General features: G+C 46.5%; 1 protein-coding gene across 4 annotated transcripts in view; it reads left to right on the plus strand.

The window, feature by feature from the left end:
• LOC310788760 (NACHT, LRR and PYD domains-containing protein 3-like) overlaps positions 1 to 18,489 on the plus strand; it is a 193,137-nt gene that overhangs the window by 136,162 nt on the left and 38,486 nt on the right. For 3 of the 4 annotated variants that reach the window (XM_083650326.1, XM_083650327.1, XM_083650329.1), the window contains exons 3-4: positions 8,757 to 9,021; positions 16,664 to 16,747. In XM_083650326.1, the coding sequence (XP_083506452.1) occupies positions 8,769 to 9,021; positions 16,664 to 16,747 (337 nt within the window). In that variant the 5' untranslated portion in view covers positions 8,757 to 8,768. The remainder of the gene's footprint in view (positions 1 to 8,756; positions 9,022 to 16,663; positions 16,748 to 18,489) is intronic. The other variant, XM_083650328.1, reaches the window with a different exon arrangement.

An 18,489-nucleotide genomic window follows, 5' to 3' on the forward strand; every position in this document is an offset into this window, starting at 1 on the left:
TTCCGCGGCACGGACCCTCGAGTCGGCCGCTAAGAGAACGTCGTCGAGATATAGGAAGACGCGGATCCCCCTCGCGCGGAGGGGAGCCACGGCTGCCTCCACGCACACCGTGAGGGTTCGCGGGCTCAAAGACATGCCGAATGGCAAGCCACAGAACTCGTAAGCCTTCCCCAGGAAGGAGAACCTCAGGTATTTCCTGTGTCTCCTGACCATGTGGACATGGAAGAACGCACCTTCCAGATCCCTGGAAGTAAGAAATCCCCCTGTCTCAACTTGAACAGGCGGGGAAGAGAGCATTCGGGACGGGACTTCCTCAGCGTCTTGTTGAGACGCCGAAGGTCCAAATTTGGACGCATGGAGCCGTCCATGGCCTCCTCCTCCACGGCCAGATCGGGGGTCCCGTCGAACGTGGGTGGGCAAACTGTAGTGTGTATCCCCTCTGGAGGGTGCGCCGTAATGGGGACGGGGAACATAGATGCTCCCAGGCATCGAGCCTGTTGGACAAGATGGTCTCTTGTGGCCAAAGGAGCGGAACCCGTTTTTCTCGGATCATACTCTCTTCCTCAATGTCCCCATAGGAGACAGTGAACGGTCATCAAAAGCAGAGAGCATATGAACTGAATCAAGTCTCTCTGCCCGCTTCGCGCTCAGAAAAGAGTATCACCTGGATAGCGAGACTGAACATTTTAGAAACACATTTCTCAAGTTAGAAACTATAGAAATGATCCCTGAAAGTATAGTCATGAGCATATTGCTGGGCACCAGGACCTTTCGATCCGGTGCCCTGATGGGGGGCGGGACGTTGCGCCTTTCGCAGGCTGGGGGGACTGCGGAGGTAACGTTCTCTCTCTCGAGACGCACGTGGACTTGTCCGACAGTGCGGCCCCCAGGCGAGCTCCCGACCAGCAATGAGCCGTTGGTGCCATTGATGGTGGGCTGTCCTAGGAGCCTCTAGCCGAGGCCAGGCCGTAGCCATGGACCAAGGCGAGCCTTGATGCTGGGTATGAGACCCTGGGCGAGCTCCCGACCGAACTCGGGCCTTGGGCACCGAGGACGGTGGGTCTAAAGCTACAAGCCGCAGGCTGGAACTAAGCCCAGCCTTGGTGAGCCAACCGGTGGGCTTGACCTGGGCGCTGCCAACCGAGGCCAGGCCGTGGCCATGGACCAAGGTGCGCTGTGCCCCCAGCCAGGCTCCCTGCACTTGCAGGGGGCGCCCCAACAAGGGAGTGCGACCCATGGAGAGCTCCCAACCACCCCGGGCCTTGGGCACCAAGGGCGGTGGGCTTGTCCTTAGAGCTACAAGCCAAAGGCTGGCACTGAGCCCAGACCTTGGCGAGCTGTAAGCCCTGCTGGACGCGTAGCGCCAGCAAGGAGCAGTATGTCTATTGTAGCGGAGGTATCTCGTGCCCAATGTACTTAGCACACGGATACTAACTGCACGGGTGCACGCCAGCTATCTGCAAAATGCTATCGTTCTGTGCTAAACAGTACTAAATATTGCTATCTGCACCTATGCAAGGCAAGCTAGCTTTAACACTTCTTTGAGAGCGGACCTTGGTCAGCTCTCAAGAGCTTAGCTGCGGACAAGACCGAGGGTTCAAGGCGCCTGTGCAGCGTGCTTGTGCCCAAGGCCGAACACGCACTTAACGTGCCGATTCCTACTCGGCCAAGTAGTTTTACACACGGCCCATCCCCTCCCTGACCTTCCCTACTCAGTAGCACCCTAATAGCGGGAGTACTGCTTAAGCAAGCTAGCAAGAAGCACAGGCTAGACAGTAAGCAACCCGGAGGCTAGCGAACGTGCGCGTGCAATGGTAACGTAAGCGGCAATAGCCCATCCCGAAGGGGGGGCACCAATACCCACAACCTGTTAACCCGAGAGAACAGACGTGGAAGCCACTAGCTAAGCTAGCATAAGCACTGAGAGACAAGCGTGCGCTAACACAAGCCTGCGCACAGGCCGGTGCAGCGCGTCTCTACCCTGTAGTAACACGGGGAAGCAAGCGTGACCGCAAGCAAAGGGCAGCGGCCCGCGAAGCTAGTCAATCTCAGAAGAAACTCCTCAGAGGGAGTTGCAATCTAGTAGATGCTAATTGCACGAGGCAAGCAACACTTAGCAGACAAGCAAGCTGGCTAAGATGGCGTAAGTACTGAGAGAAGCGGCCCACACAAGGTGCGGGGCGAGCTCACCTAGCTAGCGAATCGCCCAGCTAAAATCTCAGACGCCAGTAAAAGCTACACTACATTTATGTAGGTCCCAGCAACGCCTGAGCGGCGTGCTCCTGCCCTTAGGCATGCACACATCAAATTAATTGTGCCGGTCGTAACCGGCCAGCGTAGCCTCACAGCTAATACAGCACCTAGCTGTTCCCCCCTCTCTCTGCTAACAGGAAAACGGGGTTAACGTGCAAGCTAAGCCTGCACCGGTAAGAGCTGGAGTGCTACACATCGCTAGATACTGGCTGCACGGGAGCAAGCTAGCTAACTAGCTAACTGAAGAGCATGGCTACTAGCTACTACTCTCGCTTAAGGCGCGCCCTACACAGAGGTAGCTGGCGCGAAGTACTTAGCACACAGACACTAACTGCACGTGTGCACGTTAGCTATCTGCCACAATAACCGGGTGCGTTACCCTGTTTTTTCTGGGGACGCAGCCAGATAGCTGGAGTGCTACAAGGTAGTCCAAGCTAGCTGCACTGAGCAAACTAGCTAACTATCTAACGCGCGCGCTCTAAAGCCGGCGTTCCTAAAGTACCTAGCAACAGAAGCAACCGCACGGATGCAGCTAGCTATCTGTGACAACTGTGCTATTTAGCCTGTTGTTCTAGTGCTAACGGTACAAGCTATTCTGCATGTATGCAAACCTAGCTAGAGTTATGAGTGCAGACCTGAGTCATGTGCTCAAGCCTAACAACGTTACCCCGCCGGGGAAACGTTTCACATCAGCTGCACGGCGGCAGCTAAACAACAGTTAACTAAGGAAGATACTCTTAGCTTTGATGACTTGTTCCGACGCCGCAGGGTGAAGGGTACAGGGTCGGGTCCCCGAAGCCTACTTTATCCCGTCCACGCGACCCTCTTGAGGTGGGCAAATGAGACGGAACGAGCCTAGTATCTAAGCTATGTAAAAAGAGCTAACTCCTAGTTAACCGTGGAGCTTTCAGAAAACACGTCTTATCAGCGGCTGGAAGAAAGCGTAAGTGATTATCCCTGGGCTGGCAGGACGTGACGTAGTCACGTGGATCCGTTTCAGTCCCAGGGGGTACCACGCCACCTACGGGTGGGTGGTCAGGTTTTAATGAAAAGTAATTTTGGAGCAAAATAACAGTCTTCCATAGGGCTGCGTTGCAGCGTTTAAGGCACTAGTGAGAGCTTGAGTTCGAAACGAAGTAAAACCCTTGAAAGTGCTCTTCTTTCAGAGGCTGTCATTTCATAATGGAACTGTCTAGAAACAAAATTTCTTCTTTGAAAGAAGCAGGAGTGTCCAATGTTTCATTAGAGTCCAGCCCTGTCCATATAGCCCTAATAGAAAAAATTCTATAGCTGTTTTCAACTGAATGGAAGTGAATCTGGCACAGGCTCCAGACAATTTTACTGAAGCGCTGTGGCACTCAATGTGTTAAGAGAGGCAGCAGAGCCATGGTTTCTATCTCTGTAGTGTCTGGCAATGGCATAATCCATGTTTCCATTTCTAATGGCAGCTTTGTGTTCTGCAATTCTCAACTTAAGGTTAGTTTATATATCAGACCACATGGACACTTTAACATATAAACAACATGCAGTTTATGAACTCCTTGATTTTGTATTTTACACCTGTTTGAGGGTGATAGAATGTCTTAGTGTCATGTGTGTTTGAACAATGCATCTTCCACATTTGTAATTTCCATATACCTCCTTAGTCAGCCAATTTGTGGAGGGGATGGACTCTCTGTACATGGAAGAAAACCACAGCATCTCTGATGTCCCTGCCTCTCTTAAAACAAAACCTAGGGCTAGACCTTGTGCTTCCTTGTAAATTAGGGTCACAACTTAAGCTATTCCAATGTTTTCTGATAATGGTTTTTACTTATTTAGATATATGGCTATATTCAGAAACAAATGTAATAGGATTTTCATTTTGCCTATGAGGGACTGGTTCTAATAGTACTTCTCAACCTTTTTCTTTGGCTCTATTATAAGCACTCCCAATGGTTTCCTTCCTGTAACCTCTCTGAGTGAATCTACATCCCATCTCTTCAGCTTTAGATTTGTTTTGGACGATGGCTTAAGGCATGCAAGATGGTGTTTCTGTCCGTGGCCTCAAATGTAACTTTGGATCTGAGTTCCTCTTTGTTGTAATATGTCATTTATATTCTTAACTCATTGAGTGCCAGCCACTTTTGGAGAACGGATGCTCCCAGTGCCAGAGTTTCAGAGCGTTTTCAGTGATTTCTCGAGGCCCACAGAATATTGTGTGATATTACTATGTAAACACTGAACACGCACAAAGAACGATGAGACTCTATTCTATCATCTGCAAAAAAAAGTTTATTGATCCCATTTTCCGTTCTTTAGTTATGAGCCGGAGAAGATAGCTTGATTCATCCAAAAACAGCAATTTTTTTCTAGAAGCTGAGATAATTGGCCTTTTGTGAAATTAAACATTTCAAGCACATCACTGACTCTGAAGCTAATCTTTTCTAATGTAGTCACACCTCAAAAATAATTTCCTTCAATAAAACAGTGAAGGCCAGGGAATTCTGTTTGGCAGAATAATATTTTTTAGCTACAACCAGCAGCGCTGGCCCCTGCGTGCGCTGCTGGTTGCAGCTTCTTGCTGGTCTTGATTTGCTGCTGGTGGGCATCGGATATTCTGGCTTGCGTTTGTCAATCCTGTCCTGCTGTCTGGGTCTGTCTGGGTGTTGCGCGCTGCTCTGCGTGCCCCCCCCCCCCCCCCTACCCCCGCCCCGCCCCGCCTCGCCTCGCCTCAACTGCACACTCCTCCTCCTGTCTGTGGTGGCTCTCTGCTGAGTTTGCTGTGCGCACAGTGAAGGGACATCGACATCCTGCTTTTTTACAGCGTTCCGCGTGTGTTTGTCACCGGCAACGATGCTTCCAGTTGAGAATAATAACAACTCCACGGTGTGGATGTGCGGATGTGCTGTCCGGCTCAATTGTGGGAGCAGATTGGCTGCTGCAGGCACAGCTGCAGTAACGTGCTTCAGCATATCGATGCATACGGATGCGATGCGATTTCCGTTTCCATAACGACTTCTTCTTTGTTTTTTCCTTGCCTTTCTGTTATGTGGAGAGCACTGTCGCCACCTAAGGGTTCTGTAAAATAGGTTAGACACATCCAATAGCTATAATATTTGTACATCAGAGGCAGAAGGCTTTGATCGACGCCCCACCGTCAAAAAACGCAATTGACGAACATGTCCGTCCTTGGCACTCTACGTTACTATTTGAAATGACGAACATGTCCGTCCTTGGCACTCAATGAGTTAATGACTGTTCACCTTTTTATGACTCTGACCTAATTGATATCTTCTGCTTACAGATAATTGCAGCTGATTAGGGTGAAGAAGGCAGCTGACACTCCCTCCTCCCCTCTCACTACTCTCCCTCCCCCTCCTTTAGCAGAGATAGGTGTTTGATGTAAAGCAGCTTCATTGTTCTAGTTCCTATTTACCTGTGAGGTTGTTCTTTTGTATCCATCATGCATGTAACTTGTACCTATTTTGTACTATATTGTTATGTTGATTTTGTGACCGGTGACCAACAAGTGTTCGCACCACAACTAAGTATACGAATGGGGATCCACCCAGAACCACCAGACATGGACAAGAGTTGGATACACAATAATCTTTATTTATAACAGAATGATAGAAAAAAAATGGTAAAACCCCAGCACCCCCTCAGTCCAGGTATAATGGTATTTCTCCCAAATGTCCTCCGTAGGGCCCGCTTGATCCTCACTCCAAACACCTCCAGGGGAACTAAAGAGGGAATAATGAGTAACAGTCACTTGACTGGGTAGAGACCCAGGCTCCCAAGGGAGATGGTAGTGGGTGGTCAGAACATTCCACACGTGACACTGCAAGTCCACACATTTAAGAACCTCTTGGGTATTCGGCTTTGTAAGCTAGAAAGTTGAAGGGAGGGGGGGGGACAAGGCTCCACGCTCCAATTGTACTACACACTGTGCAGGGGCGGGGAATAATATAAATACACACGTTTATAATCCACTCCAATGAGACAGTTCTTGGCCCCCACGACAAGCCACTAAAGTGCTGAAAAAACCAAAGGGGGTTTGGTTGAGCAAGCCACTAAAGTGCAGAAAAACCGAAGGGAGTTTGGTTGGGCAAGCCACTAAAGTGCATGAGAAACACAGGGAGTTTGGTTGGGCAAGCCACTAAAGTGCATGAGAAACACAGGGAGTTTGGTTAGGCTGGGCCGAGGTAGATACAGACCAGGAGGTCTTCGCTAAAAGTACAGTGGTAATTGTTCAAATATACAGTTCCGGCTCGTCCAATGCAACACAACGATAAAAACGCGAGTAGAAAAAGCAGGAGAACAGGAATAACGGCAACTGTGGGATAGTCACGAGAGGGGTACTTAGCTTAACTCATTGAGTGCCATGGACGAGTATGTTCGTCATTTGGTTTAGTAACGTAGAGTGCCAAGGACGAGTATGTTCGTCAATTGCGTTTTTTGACGGTGGGACGTGCATCAAAGCCAGATCCATCTCCTGTGAAAGTATCGTGGCTGTTGAATGTGTAAAAGCTATTTTAGGGACCCATTAGGTGGCGACAGTGCTCTCCAGATTACAGAAAGGCGAGGAAAAAACAGAAGAAGTCGTTGGGGAAACGGAAATCGCATCGCATCCGTATGCATCGATATGCATGAAGCATAACGTTAGCTGTGCCTGCAGCAGCCAATCTGCTGCCACAATTGAGCACCTCCGTGTCCGCTGCGATAGCCCATCTGCATGATTTTGTTATTAGTTGTTATTATTCTCAACTGGAAGCATGGGAGCCGGTGACAAATACACGCGGAACGCTGTAAAAAAAGCTGGATGTAGCGGACTTTTCAGTGCAGAGCAAACGCAGCAGAAAGCCCCAGAGACACTCCCATGGAGGAGGAGTGTGCAGTTGAGGGGGGGGGGGGGCACGGGCACGCAGAGCAGCATACAACACTGACTCAGACAGACCCAGACAGCAGGACAGGATTGGCAAACGCAAGCCAGAATATCTGATGCCCACCAGTAGTAAATCAAGACCAGCAAGAAGCTGCAACCAGCAGCGCACGCAGGGGCCAGCGCTGCTGGTTGCAGCTAAAAAATATTATTCTGCCAAACAAAATTCCCTGGCCTTCACTGTTTTATTGAAGGAAATTATTTTTGAGGTGTGACTACATTAGAAAATATTAGCTTCAGAGTCAGTGATGTGCTTGAAATGTTTAATTTCACAAAAGGCTCATTATCTCAGCTTCTAGAAAAAAATGGCTGTTTTTGGTTAAATCAAGCTATCTTCTCCGGCTCATAACTAAAGAACGGAAAATGGGATCAATAAACTTTTTTTTGCAGATGATAGAGGAGAGTCTCATCGTTCTTTGTGCGTGTTCAGTGTTTACATAGTAATATCACACAATATTCTGTGGGCCTCGAGAAATCACTGAAAACGCTCTGAAACTCTGGCACTGGGAGCGTCCGTTCTCCAAAAGAGACTGGCACTCAATGAGTTAAAGAGGGGTGCGTCGTAACAACACCCCTCTACGTTTCAACGACGCGTCCCCTCTGTAGTTGTGCAGTGGCAGTCTCTCGCGCTGCTGTCGGCCCTCCAAGCAGTGGTGGGTCGGGATACCGTGCGCTGTCTGGGGTTGTGCTACCCTCTGTAGCTCTCCTGTCCAGACGTCCCGTCCACTCTCAGGTTTGGCTGTCTTGCCCGGGACTGCTGTATCCGTCTCCTGCGTCCGATTCTGCACACCCTCTCACCTCCACGGCTGCCTTTTAAAAGAGAGAGAAGGACGCCAGCCCACTGCAAAAAGCCCCGCTCTCCTAATCAGCCCGCAGCTGTATTCAATTAGGATTTTCCCACACCATTCAGGTGGTCACATCACTCATTCGTCTCCTCCCCTTAAAGTTAAATTACAGGGACATAAAGCATTTCAAAACTGGCTTGTGACAATTTGATCCTTAATAGACTTCATTAAAAAAAACTGCTGCCGATTGGACAAGCCACACTGATGGCCTAATTTAAACACACCTGGACCATACTAGTGTTTAGAGCGAACCTGAAGAAGCCAGCAGGCGAGACGCGTTGTTCACATGTCTTTTTTTGTACTTGTTTTAAAATATGAATTAAAGTGAAGAAATTCAGCCTACCTGACTCTCCTTCAACTTCTCTCTCTCTCTCTCTCTCTCTCTCTCTCTCTCTCTCTCTCTCTCTCTCTCTCTCTCTCTCTCTCTCTCTCTCTCTCTCTCTCTCTCTCTCTCTATATATATATATATATATATATATATTAGCATATAATTGTTTCCTGTGTGACAGGATAAGTGATTTGTGTAAGTTTACCAACGTCTGGTCAACATCTAGTCTCTTATGCAAATCTGTCACGTTTATCATGTCCTTGATGAGGTCACATGACCTCAGTCTTCAGTTTTAAGTGGTCATGAGCCAAAAAGCCACCAGGACACCCCATGAGCTGAGATGCATTTTTAATCATCACAGTGAAGAAATTACATAATTGAGTTGAAAATAACCTCTGATTTGCAGGGAGCAACAAGGATGGCATCTAACAAGCTGCTACAAGTATTGAAGGGTTTGGACGATGAAGAGTTCAAGGAGTTCAAGTGGTTCCTGCAGAAGGCGGACTTCCTGGAAGGCTTCCCAGTCATCCCAAAGAGCCGACTGTGTAATGCAGACAGGATGGACACAGTGGATGAGATGGTCCAGACCTACCCTGAAAACTCTCTGGAGGTGACCAAGAGAGTTTTGAGGGAGATGAAGAAGAATGATCTAGTGCAGAGTTTGTTAGAAGGTAAGTCATAGGAAGAGAAAAGTGCGGACAGGTGACAAACCTCGACCTTTTGGTCATATGCGTAAATTAAGTATACTATATTATAGGAACAATAGCATGAACTGTTAGCCTATCTTGCTTGCAGATAGATGTGTGAGGAGGGAGTCCCCTAACAGCAGATAGATGTGTGAGGAGGGAGTCCCCTAACAGCAGATAGATGTGTGAGGAGGGAGTCCCCTAACAGCAGATAGATGTGTGAGGAGGGAGTCCCCTAACAGATAGATGTGTGAGGAGGGAGTCCCCTAACAGATAGATGTGTGAGGAGGGAGTCTCCTAACAGCAGATAGATGTGTGAGGAGGGAGTCCCCTAACAGCAGATAGATGTGTGAGGAGGGAGTCCCCTAACAGCAGATAGATGTGTGAGGAGGGAGTCCCCTAACAGATAGATGTGTGAGGAGGGAGTCCCCTAACAGATAGATGTGTGAGGAGGCAGTCCCCTAACAGATATATGTGTGAGGAGGGAGTCGCCTAACAGATAGATGTGTGAGGAGGGAGTCCCCTAACAGATAGATGTGTGAGGAGGGAGTCCCCTAACAGATAGATGTGTGAGGAGGGAGTCCCCTAACAGATAGATGTGTGAGGAGGGAGTCCCCTAACAGCAGATAGATGTGTGAAGAGGGAGTCCCCTAACAGATAGATGTGTGAGGAGGGAGTCCCCTAACAGTAAACTTCATGACAGCAGGTCAATGGTTCAGGTTTAATTAAATGGGAACACATACATGGGTCTGCACAGAGGAACACAGTTTGTGTCACTTAAGGCTGTTACACACCAGGAGCGAGCAAATAAACATTAGGAAAATTCAGAATCATTCGCAGGTGGAAACAAGATGTGATTCTGTGGTTAAATAGGTTCTAAACAAACCATCACGACAGGAACAAATATAGTCAACATCAAGCAGTGATGTCTTGTGAGGAGAGGAGAGAGCATGCAGAGTTCCACTGTTTGGTACAGGAGCTGAAACCATGGCCGCTTTCACACCTACTTCAGGATGTCTGTGGGGAAGTTTGACCCCAGAGAGACGACTGCCCCAGAGCAGAGGCTAGGGGCCCTATCTTCCCCCTGGCCTTAGGTGCTAAACTGGCGTTAAACGCAAGAAAAACACGCTTTGCGCCTGCCTCGGGAAGATAGCATCATGTTTTTAGGCCCCGAAATGCGATTTACGCCGAAGAGGCGTGGCGCAGCATACAGCAGGCTGCTGTAACTCATGTCCATGGAGTTCCACCAAAAAGCAAGACAGCAACTTATAATGACACGAAGGCTAAAGTGATTATTACTGAGAAGTTGTCCGTGTTATCACTGCGGCTCTCTCTCAGGCTCAGTCTCTGATGATGCATCAGATGATAGCAGTAACGTTACGGTAGAGTTAATCATACATAGCAACTCATTTACACAAAACACTTAAGTGAAAATAAAAAGACAAGAGACATATCTCGCCAATGAAATCTATATTTATTACTTTTCACAAATTAATTGTTTGTCACCGGTCTTTATTATTATTGTTTGTCACCGGTCTGCTTTAAAAGAGGGGGATGCAAATCTCTGCGGTTTGTACATGCTGAGATTTGCATCCCACTGTTTCAGCACAAAATATGGTGGGGATGCAATTCTCACCAGGGATGCAGAATTCATCATTACACTGGTTTGGTTCAAAGTGTGTGTCAGGAGTGAAATAATGGAGCTAATATATTGTTTTATAACTGCAGAGTGATGCACTTCATAATCTTTCATAATCGAAACAATGATTTTCCTCTGGTCAAGTTTGTAGGTGTGACTTGTGTCCTAGATCCTATAGTTATCAATACACACAGACAAATATAACCAACCTATGTAGCCACCTATCTAGTCATCACTCCGACATGGTATTGTCGCCTACACATAATTTTGTCTTTGTTTATCTATGTAGATTTGTTTATGAGGGCGCATGCGCACGCAGCGACCAGCAGCAGATGTGAATGACGGCGGTTGTTTGTCAAGTTTTTCGTTGTTTTAAGTGTTTTAGGAGCAGTTTTAACGTATTCATGTGTCAAGTGTTCACTGACTATCTGTTTTACACCTTTTGGCTCTGTTGAGCGACCAACAACGTAACGTTACGCCTTCAGTCGGAGCGGCTTCTTTGTCTTGTTTCCCGCGAAAGCCTGGCTAGGCTAGCTCGGAGTGCTACCACCAGTGCTACAAGGAGGGCTACCATCCAAATCTACGCCTCGGATTTAAAGACTGTCCTCTCCCTGGGAGACTCGAGGAATCTCTCATAGAGCTCATCTATACCTTCTTCATTTTATAAAGCCTGTTAAATTAGCCGTGCCTAGTAACCTACTAGCAACGGGCTACGCTTAGCATACTGGCTACAAACAAGCCGACGCTAGATAACGCTAGCACTGCCTAGCTAACTGCCAGCCATCCTCCTATGGTCGCAAAAGCTCTCCTGCAACCGAGAGCCACTGATCACCGTCTACAAGAGCCCGGCTATCCAGGAACTCTCTTCTTAAGAGCCTGCAGAATCGGGAACTCTCCTTTGTGCTTGTGGATCCAGGAACTCTCTTCTTAAGAGCCTGCAGAACCGGGAACTCTCCTTTGTGCTTGTGGACACAGTGTAAGCATGGATTTCTACGCCATGATACTAGCGTGGCTACTGTTTCACCTAGCCTGCAATCTTGGACACGCTCTTCTGTCTCCTGATCGCCCATCACGGCTGTCTTCTGATCGTCCACCACGGCTCCAGTACAGCAGAGAGCTGCTTCTTCGCTGGAACACACATGATCCTCCTGCAGATCTCAATCCGGTTAACTTCGATGGATTCCAGATGTCCGGTTCCCGTGACCTCTCCGGGGGACGAGATCGAAGGACTAGGACTAGAAAACGAGGAAGAAGAGGCGGCGTTCGACTGAGGCTGAAAACTCAACCTCTCTCCCGCATCGCGTTACCTTCAATTATCCTCTCCAACGTCCAGTCTCTGCGCAACAAGGCTGATGAACTCCAAGCTCAAGCTCGTTACAGTCACGATTTTAGAGATGCCTGCATCCTAGCCTTTACCGAGACTTGGTTGTCTGACAGGGATACAGACAAGGACCTAGAGACGGTGGGTTTTGGGGCGCCTATCCGGCTGGATAGGGACGCCGTTGCAACAGGCAAGTCATCTGGGGGGGGGGTGTGTCTCTACATTAATGAACGTTGGTGCAAAAATGTTATTGTCCGCGAAAAGCTATGTACCGCTGATATAGAATTGCTCTCTGTTTCTTTACGTCCTCCATATCTGCCTCGGGAATTTCCACAGATATTCGTAACTGTTGTTTACATTCACCCAAGGGCTAATGAAAAAAATGCATGTGAAACCATACATCAAGTCATACAGAGCAGTGTTAATTTTGGCAGCTATTTTAGATTTAGTCTTAGTCTTAGTCTTTTGGACGAAAATGCTTTTTCGTTTAGTCACATTTTAGTCATTTCTATCCTTGATAGTTTTAGTCTAGTTTTAGTCGACGAAAACTCATTGCATTTTAGTCAAGTTTTAGTCATTAGTTTTAGTCAAAAAATGTATGTCTTTAAAATAATTAAATTATGTCAATACAGGTATTGGAAATTGTAATCAAGGTTGACAGGCTGCAATTCATAGTTAACTCTCTTAACACCTTTACTTGTTTCCTTACCAGTTTGATAGCTCTAGCAGAGACTCTACAATCGATGGAGATGGAATGCTGCCTTGCTGTAGGCTACTGATGATCTACTAAGATTGTCCAAAATAAACATGCTGGCTAACATGAACTGCTAACGTTACATACAGCAGCCACATATGCTGTTCTAGACACACTGGGGGACAGCAACAGGTCTGAATGGCTAAATTTCCCCCCATACGTTTCACTCAAACGTGGGACAATATTATGACCACTTGCTGTGACCAAAAGCCCTGCAGTTTTACTCATGACAAGCTTGTTAACTAACGTTAGCGCAAGCAAGCCAACGAACAGCCCATTCATTTGCAACAGGGTGTAGCTTACCGTAGCGTGCCTCTTTTAAGTTCGTTGTATATCCACATAACACATCGCGTATCTCCGCCTGTCGTCGTCACTACGGTGCACTGTTTTCCTTTTCGCTGGATTATAGGTAAAGTATAAATCAGTTCTATTTCTCGACAACCAAACTCTTCCTGTGTTGACCATGTTGGTTGAGGCTGGCCACCACGTAAACTCTGCTTGTAAACACGGAAGCACGTTGTGCCTGGTGGGTGTGGTGACACCAAAGAGTATATAGAAACCAAGAGGAACACGCTGTCAACCAAACAAGGACAGGACGCATTTGCTGCAATTGCTGCTGAAATGTCATGCATTTTGAAAGTCAGACAGCCCACCCACTACGTTTTCGTCACTTCTCGTCTCGTCAACGAAAACAACAATACGTCTCGTCATATTTTCGTCAAGAAGAGCTATTTTTAGCTAGTCAACGTCTCGTCCTTCGTCATGAAAAAAAGGGGCGTTGACGAAATAATTTCGTCATCGTCATCGTTGACGAAATTAACACTGATACAGAGGCTACAATCTATATCCCCGGATGCCCCTAATATTATCCTTGGTGACATGAATCACTGCACCCTGAAAAATACACTGAGAGATTTCCATCAATATGTCACATGCCCGACTAGAAAGGACAAAATTCTAGATCTATGTTATAGCAATGTGAAAAATGCATACAAATCTATCCCCCTTCCACCCCTGGGCTCGTCCGACCATAGCTGCATTCAGCTCATACCGGTCTATCGCACTGTACTAAAGCGAGGTGCAGTACAGAGCTTTCGTGTGAGAGACTGGAATGAAGACGCCTGTCTCACTCTGCAGGGCTGTCTGGATGCGACTGACTGGGACATGTTTAAAGATTCCTCTGATGACATCAACGAGCTGACTGATGTTGTGAGCAGTTGGGTTTCATATTGTGAAAATTGTATTATTCCTGACAAATTAGTGAAAGCCTATCCCAATGGTAAGCCGTGGGTCTCAAAGTCTCTTAAAAAGCTTCTGTATATGAAGAAAAAATCTTTAGAGAAGGGAATAGGCTAGATCTATATAATCTACAGAAAGAAATTAAACGTGAAATCAGGTCCTGTAAGCTGAAATACAAAGATAAAATTGAGTCTCAGCTCAGAATGAATAATCTAGGCTCTGCCTGGGACAGCTTGAAAACGATCACGGGGACCAAAGAATCTGGTAGAAAAAAAGTTCAGCTCAAGGAATACAATTCAGACGCCGAGCTGGCTCAATGCCTTAATGATTTTTATGTTCGATTTGATGTTCATGATTTTAACAACAAGCACTCCGAGATCAGAAACAATCTCCAGCTGGCTCCACCGTTGAATCCTTTTTTTGATGAACACGATGTAATCTGTGGCTTTAAAAAGTGCAAGCCCAGGAAAAGTCCTGGCCCCGATGGACTTAGCGGTCGCCTACTAAAAACATGTGCTGACCAGCTTGGTCCTATTTTTAGTTTCATTTTTAATTTGTCTCTCTCTCAGCAGAAGGTGCCATCCCTATGGAAACAATCCATAGTGGTGCCCGTTGCTAAAATAAACAGTCCCAAAAGCTTGAACGACTTCCGGCCTGTTGCTTTAACCTCTCTGGTTATGAAGCAATTTGAAAAGCTAGTTAAAGCAGAGCTCCTAGCAAAAACTGAGCACATGCTCGACCCCTTTCAGTTTGCGTATAGAGCACAGAGAGGTGTACAAGACGCCACAGCTACCCTACTCAACCTTGTCTGTAAGCACTTAGAAGGCAGTGGGAACCACGCCAGGCTGCTTTTTGTAGATTTTTCTTCAGCGTTCAACACGATCCAGCCTCACATTTTGGTTGAGAAACTTGTACGCCTTTTTTGCTTAGACGCAGGTCTTGTTGGATGGATCTTGGACTTCCTTACAAATAGATCACAACAAGTAAGAGTAAACGGAACTCTGTCCAGCTTCTTAACATCCTCGACCGGCTCACCACAGGGGTGTGTTTTGTCTGCCTTCTTGTATATTCTGTATACAAATGACTGTTTTAGCCGTCATGCCGACAGATTCATCATCAAGTACGCTGATGATTCCATTATTGTCAGCTTGCTTGATGGGGATGAGGTCGGTCATGGCCAGGTTTTAAATGATTTTCTGTCCTGGTGTAAAGAAGCCTTCCTCCAACTTAACGTCTCAAAGACTAAAGAGATCTGTGTTGATTTTAGACGATCCTCCCCAGTTCCCCAGAACAGTGTTGTCCATGGGCAACCAGTAGACTTGGTGACCAATTATAAATATCTTGGCACCATTTTTGACAGCAAGTTGAAGTTCGATCTAAACTGTGAAATGCTGTGCAAAAAAGGTCAACAACGTCTCTTTTGCCTAAGGAAGCTTGCTAGATTCCAGGTTGACAGGACTCTGATGAAACTGTTTTATTGTGCCTATATCGAGTCTGTAATCTCATTCTCTATTATCTGTTGGTATGGAAACCTTGGTATTCAAGGGAGGAACTCTCTCGGGAGGATCGTGAGAGCGGCATCTAAAATAGCTGGAGTAAATTTTAGTAGCCTGGACCACATTTTTAACAAACAGGTGCTTAAAAAGGCCATGTCCATTCGCATGGACGATACTCATCCTCTCTGCCCAGAGTATGTGCTGCTCCCTTCGGGCCTTCGGCTAAAGGTTCCGAGGGCTACGAAAAACAGATATAAATTGTCTTTCGTTCCTGTTTCCATCACAGCTTTAAATGCTGCTGAGAGGAGGAGATAGTGCACTCTCTCTCTCTCTCTCTCTCTCTGTCTCGCTCTCTTTTCTCTGTCTCTCGTGCAGCTTAAACGCTGCTGGGCGGAGGAGATGATGCACTCTCTCTCCTTGTCTCTCTTCTTAGGTAGGTATTGCTGCTACAAATATTCTTTATATATTTTATATTCGAGATATATCTTTATTTATTTTTTACCTACCTATTTATGTGAGCTCAAATAGTCCAGGACTCTTATTACTTTTAAGTTCATGTACGTGTCTTTACTACTTTTAAGTACATTGTACGTGTCTTTACTACTTTTAAGTACATTGTACAGATCCCTTGAGGTGTGTTTTTATTTTACTTTTATCCTGTGTTTACTTGATCCTTTTTCTGCTGGAAAACTGCTGCCATGCTCCATGTTTGTTTTAATTTGTTCATGTTTTGTTTTTTCATGTATTCGCTATGCTTTTTATATCTGCTTGCACACAAATTGCCCTTCGGGGACAAATAATAAACTTGAATCTTGAATCTTGAATCTATGTTGCAGCCAAAAACTCAGGAAAATCTGCCTTGATCTGAAAAATGTGCTGCAATTTCACTCAGTGAAATTTTGACGTCAATATTCACAGTTGCATTGATTGATTATAGGTTTGGAAAAAAATATGATTGACGTGTGAATTAATGGCACAAAGGAATTACTCTTGGTGTGTAAAGGACCTTTATTCATGTGAGAGACTCAGATGAAAACTAAACATGATGAATGTTCACTTCCTTCAGTTCTTCAATATAAATGTAAAGAGTTGTGGGATGAATAGGAGCTATTGGCTGGTTGGCTGGTGTTAAATTCAAGCCCTTTTAAAGTTTCTCTCTCTCTCTGTCTCTCTCTCAGTGGATGTCAGTGATGTCGGGGAGCCTTCAGAGAACAGAGGAGCTTCTCCTTGTCCACAGCCTCCCACTGACAGTCAGACTGAAGGTAAAGCTATTCTCTGGCTCCCCCTGGCTGCCATGTTGGTCTTCTCACTGACCATTGTGTGTGGCTGTTAAAATGATGAACGATTGAAGGCGCTGACAGGGTTCTGCGCACCCTCGACTTGGAGCCTTGCCGCCGACTAGCGGCGACAGCGAGACTGTGCATACTCGAACGTAACTCGGAGCGTTGGCTGCGGTACACGTCCAAAACACTAGGTGGCTTGTGGTACACTTACAGTATGTCCGTTACATATGACGTTATCGTGTCGTTTACCAAGAACTTGCAATTATGTCGGTGGGGGGACATTTTATTGTCCCTCCATTTCAAAACTCATTCCGGTGAGCCTGCAGAAGGCTTTGCTAGATGAGGGACAAGCACTGTTAAATAAGGAAATGGCATTTCCTCATTCCTCACAAGTATTTCATGTGCGCGGCCCAAGGCAACGGCCAATCACAGCTCTCGTGCTGGTCACGTCACGTCCGCGTTGATGCAGCGGAGTCACATTTTCGAGGAGCTGCACGCCCCCTCCACCGAGCTGCGCCCATAGGACACCCAGTAATGGTGACCCCCTCGGCGCAGTTAGTGCCGGCGATTTCACGTGAGCATAATTTGCGCTTTAGTTCATACAGTATCTTTCTTTTACTTGATGTCACAGCTCCTGAAAGCCTTATAAACTACATAAGATTATATGAGAAGGCGGGTATTATGAACTATAGAGACACTGTGGAGCACGTCATCATTCAGAAACCACGCCCTAAACAGGGGAAAGCAAGCCCCACCCCCCCCACCCGCCTTCCCCAATCCTGGCGTTCTCCTGTGTCACGTGCATGGTTGTGTGTTGCACACAAAGATCATACAGAAGTTGAACACTCCAACTTACTTCCTTGACAGCTACATGTAGATCCACATTTTTCTTCTAGCCAATTCTCAATGGCTTCCTTGTTTTGCTCGGGAGATGAGAGAGCTCTGTAACTTTCTGCATGCCAGTGGAGATAGAGCCAAAGATATCTTCTATGATATCCTGAAGTAACAGGGGAAGTTTCTTATGGTGGACCTCAACCAAGAAGGTTACAATAATATAATGTCTATATATAGGTACAACATACAGTAGGTACTTTACAGTAATATAATGTCTATATATAGGTACAACATAGGTACTTTACAGGTATTAAACAGCTCTGGTCATGTGACAATTCACATGAAACATGTGACACTGCACATATTTGATTGAGCCACTTTGTTATGTCAATATTTGCAGTAAATCTATTATATCTATAAACAATTTGACATTGATAGTTTATGAAGTTATTTCACCATATTCTGTGCTGTTTTGACTTACAAAATCGGGGTAGAATAGAGCTGGAGGGTGAGGGTCTCCCCTGGGTCCTTGAGGCCGAATTTGGTGCTCAAAATCCGGGTAGAGGTGACCTCCAGGCCTGGGTCTCTCCTGGCTAATGGAGGCCGACTTTGCTGCTTAAAATCAGGGTAGAGGTGACCTTAAGGCCTGGGGGTCTGTCTTGCCTCATGGAAGCTGAATTTGCTCCTTTAAAAGAGGGCGATACAAATCTCTGCGGTTTGTACCTGCTGAGATTTGCATCCCCCTGTTTCAGCACAAAATATGGAGGGGATGCAATTCTCACCAGGGATGCAGAATTCATCATTACACCGGTTTGGTTCAAAGTGTGTGTCAGGAGTGAAATAATGGAGCTAATATATTGTTTTATAACTGCGTGAGTGATGCACTT

The sequence above is a fragment of the Poromitra crassiceps genome (genome assembly GCF_964638095.1).
Source record: "Poromitra crassiceps genome assembly, chromosome: 14".
Classification (NCBI taxonomy): Eukaryota; Metazoa; Chordata; class Actinopteri; order Beryciformes; family Melamphaidae; genus Poromitra; species Poromitra crassiceps.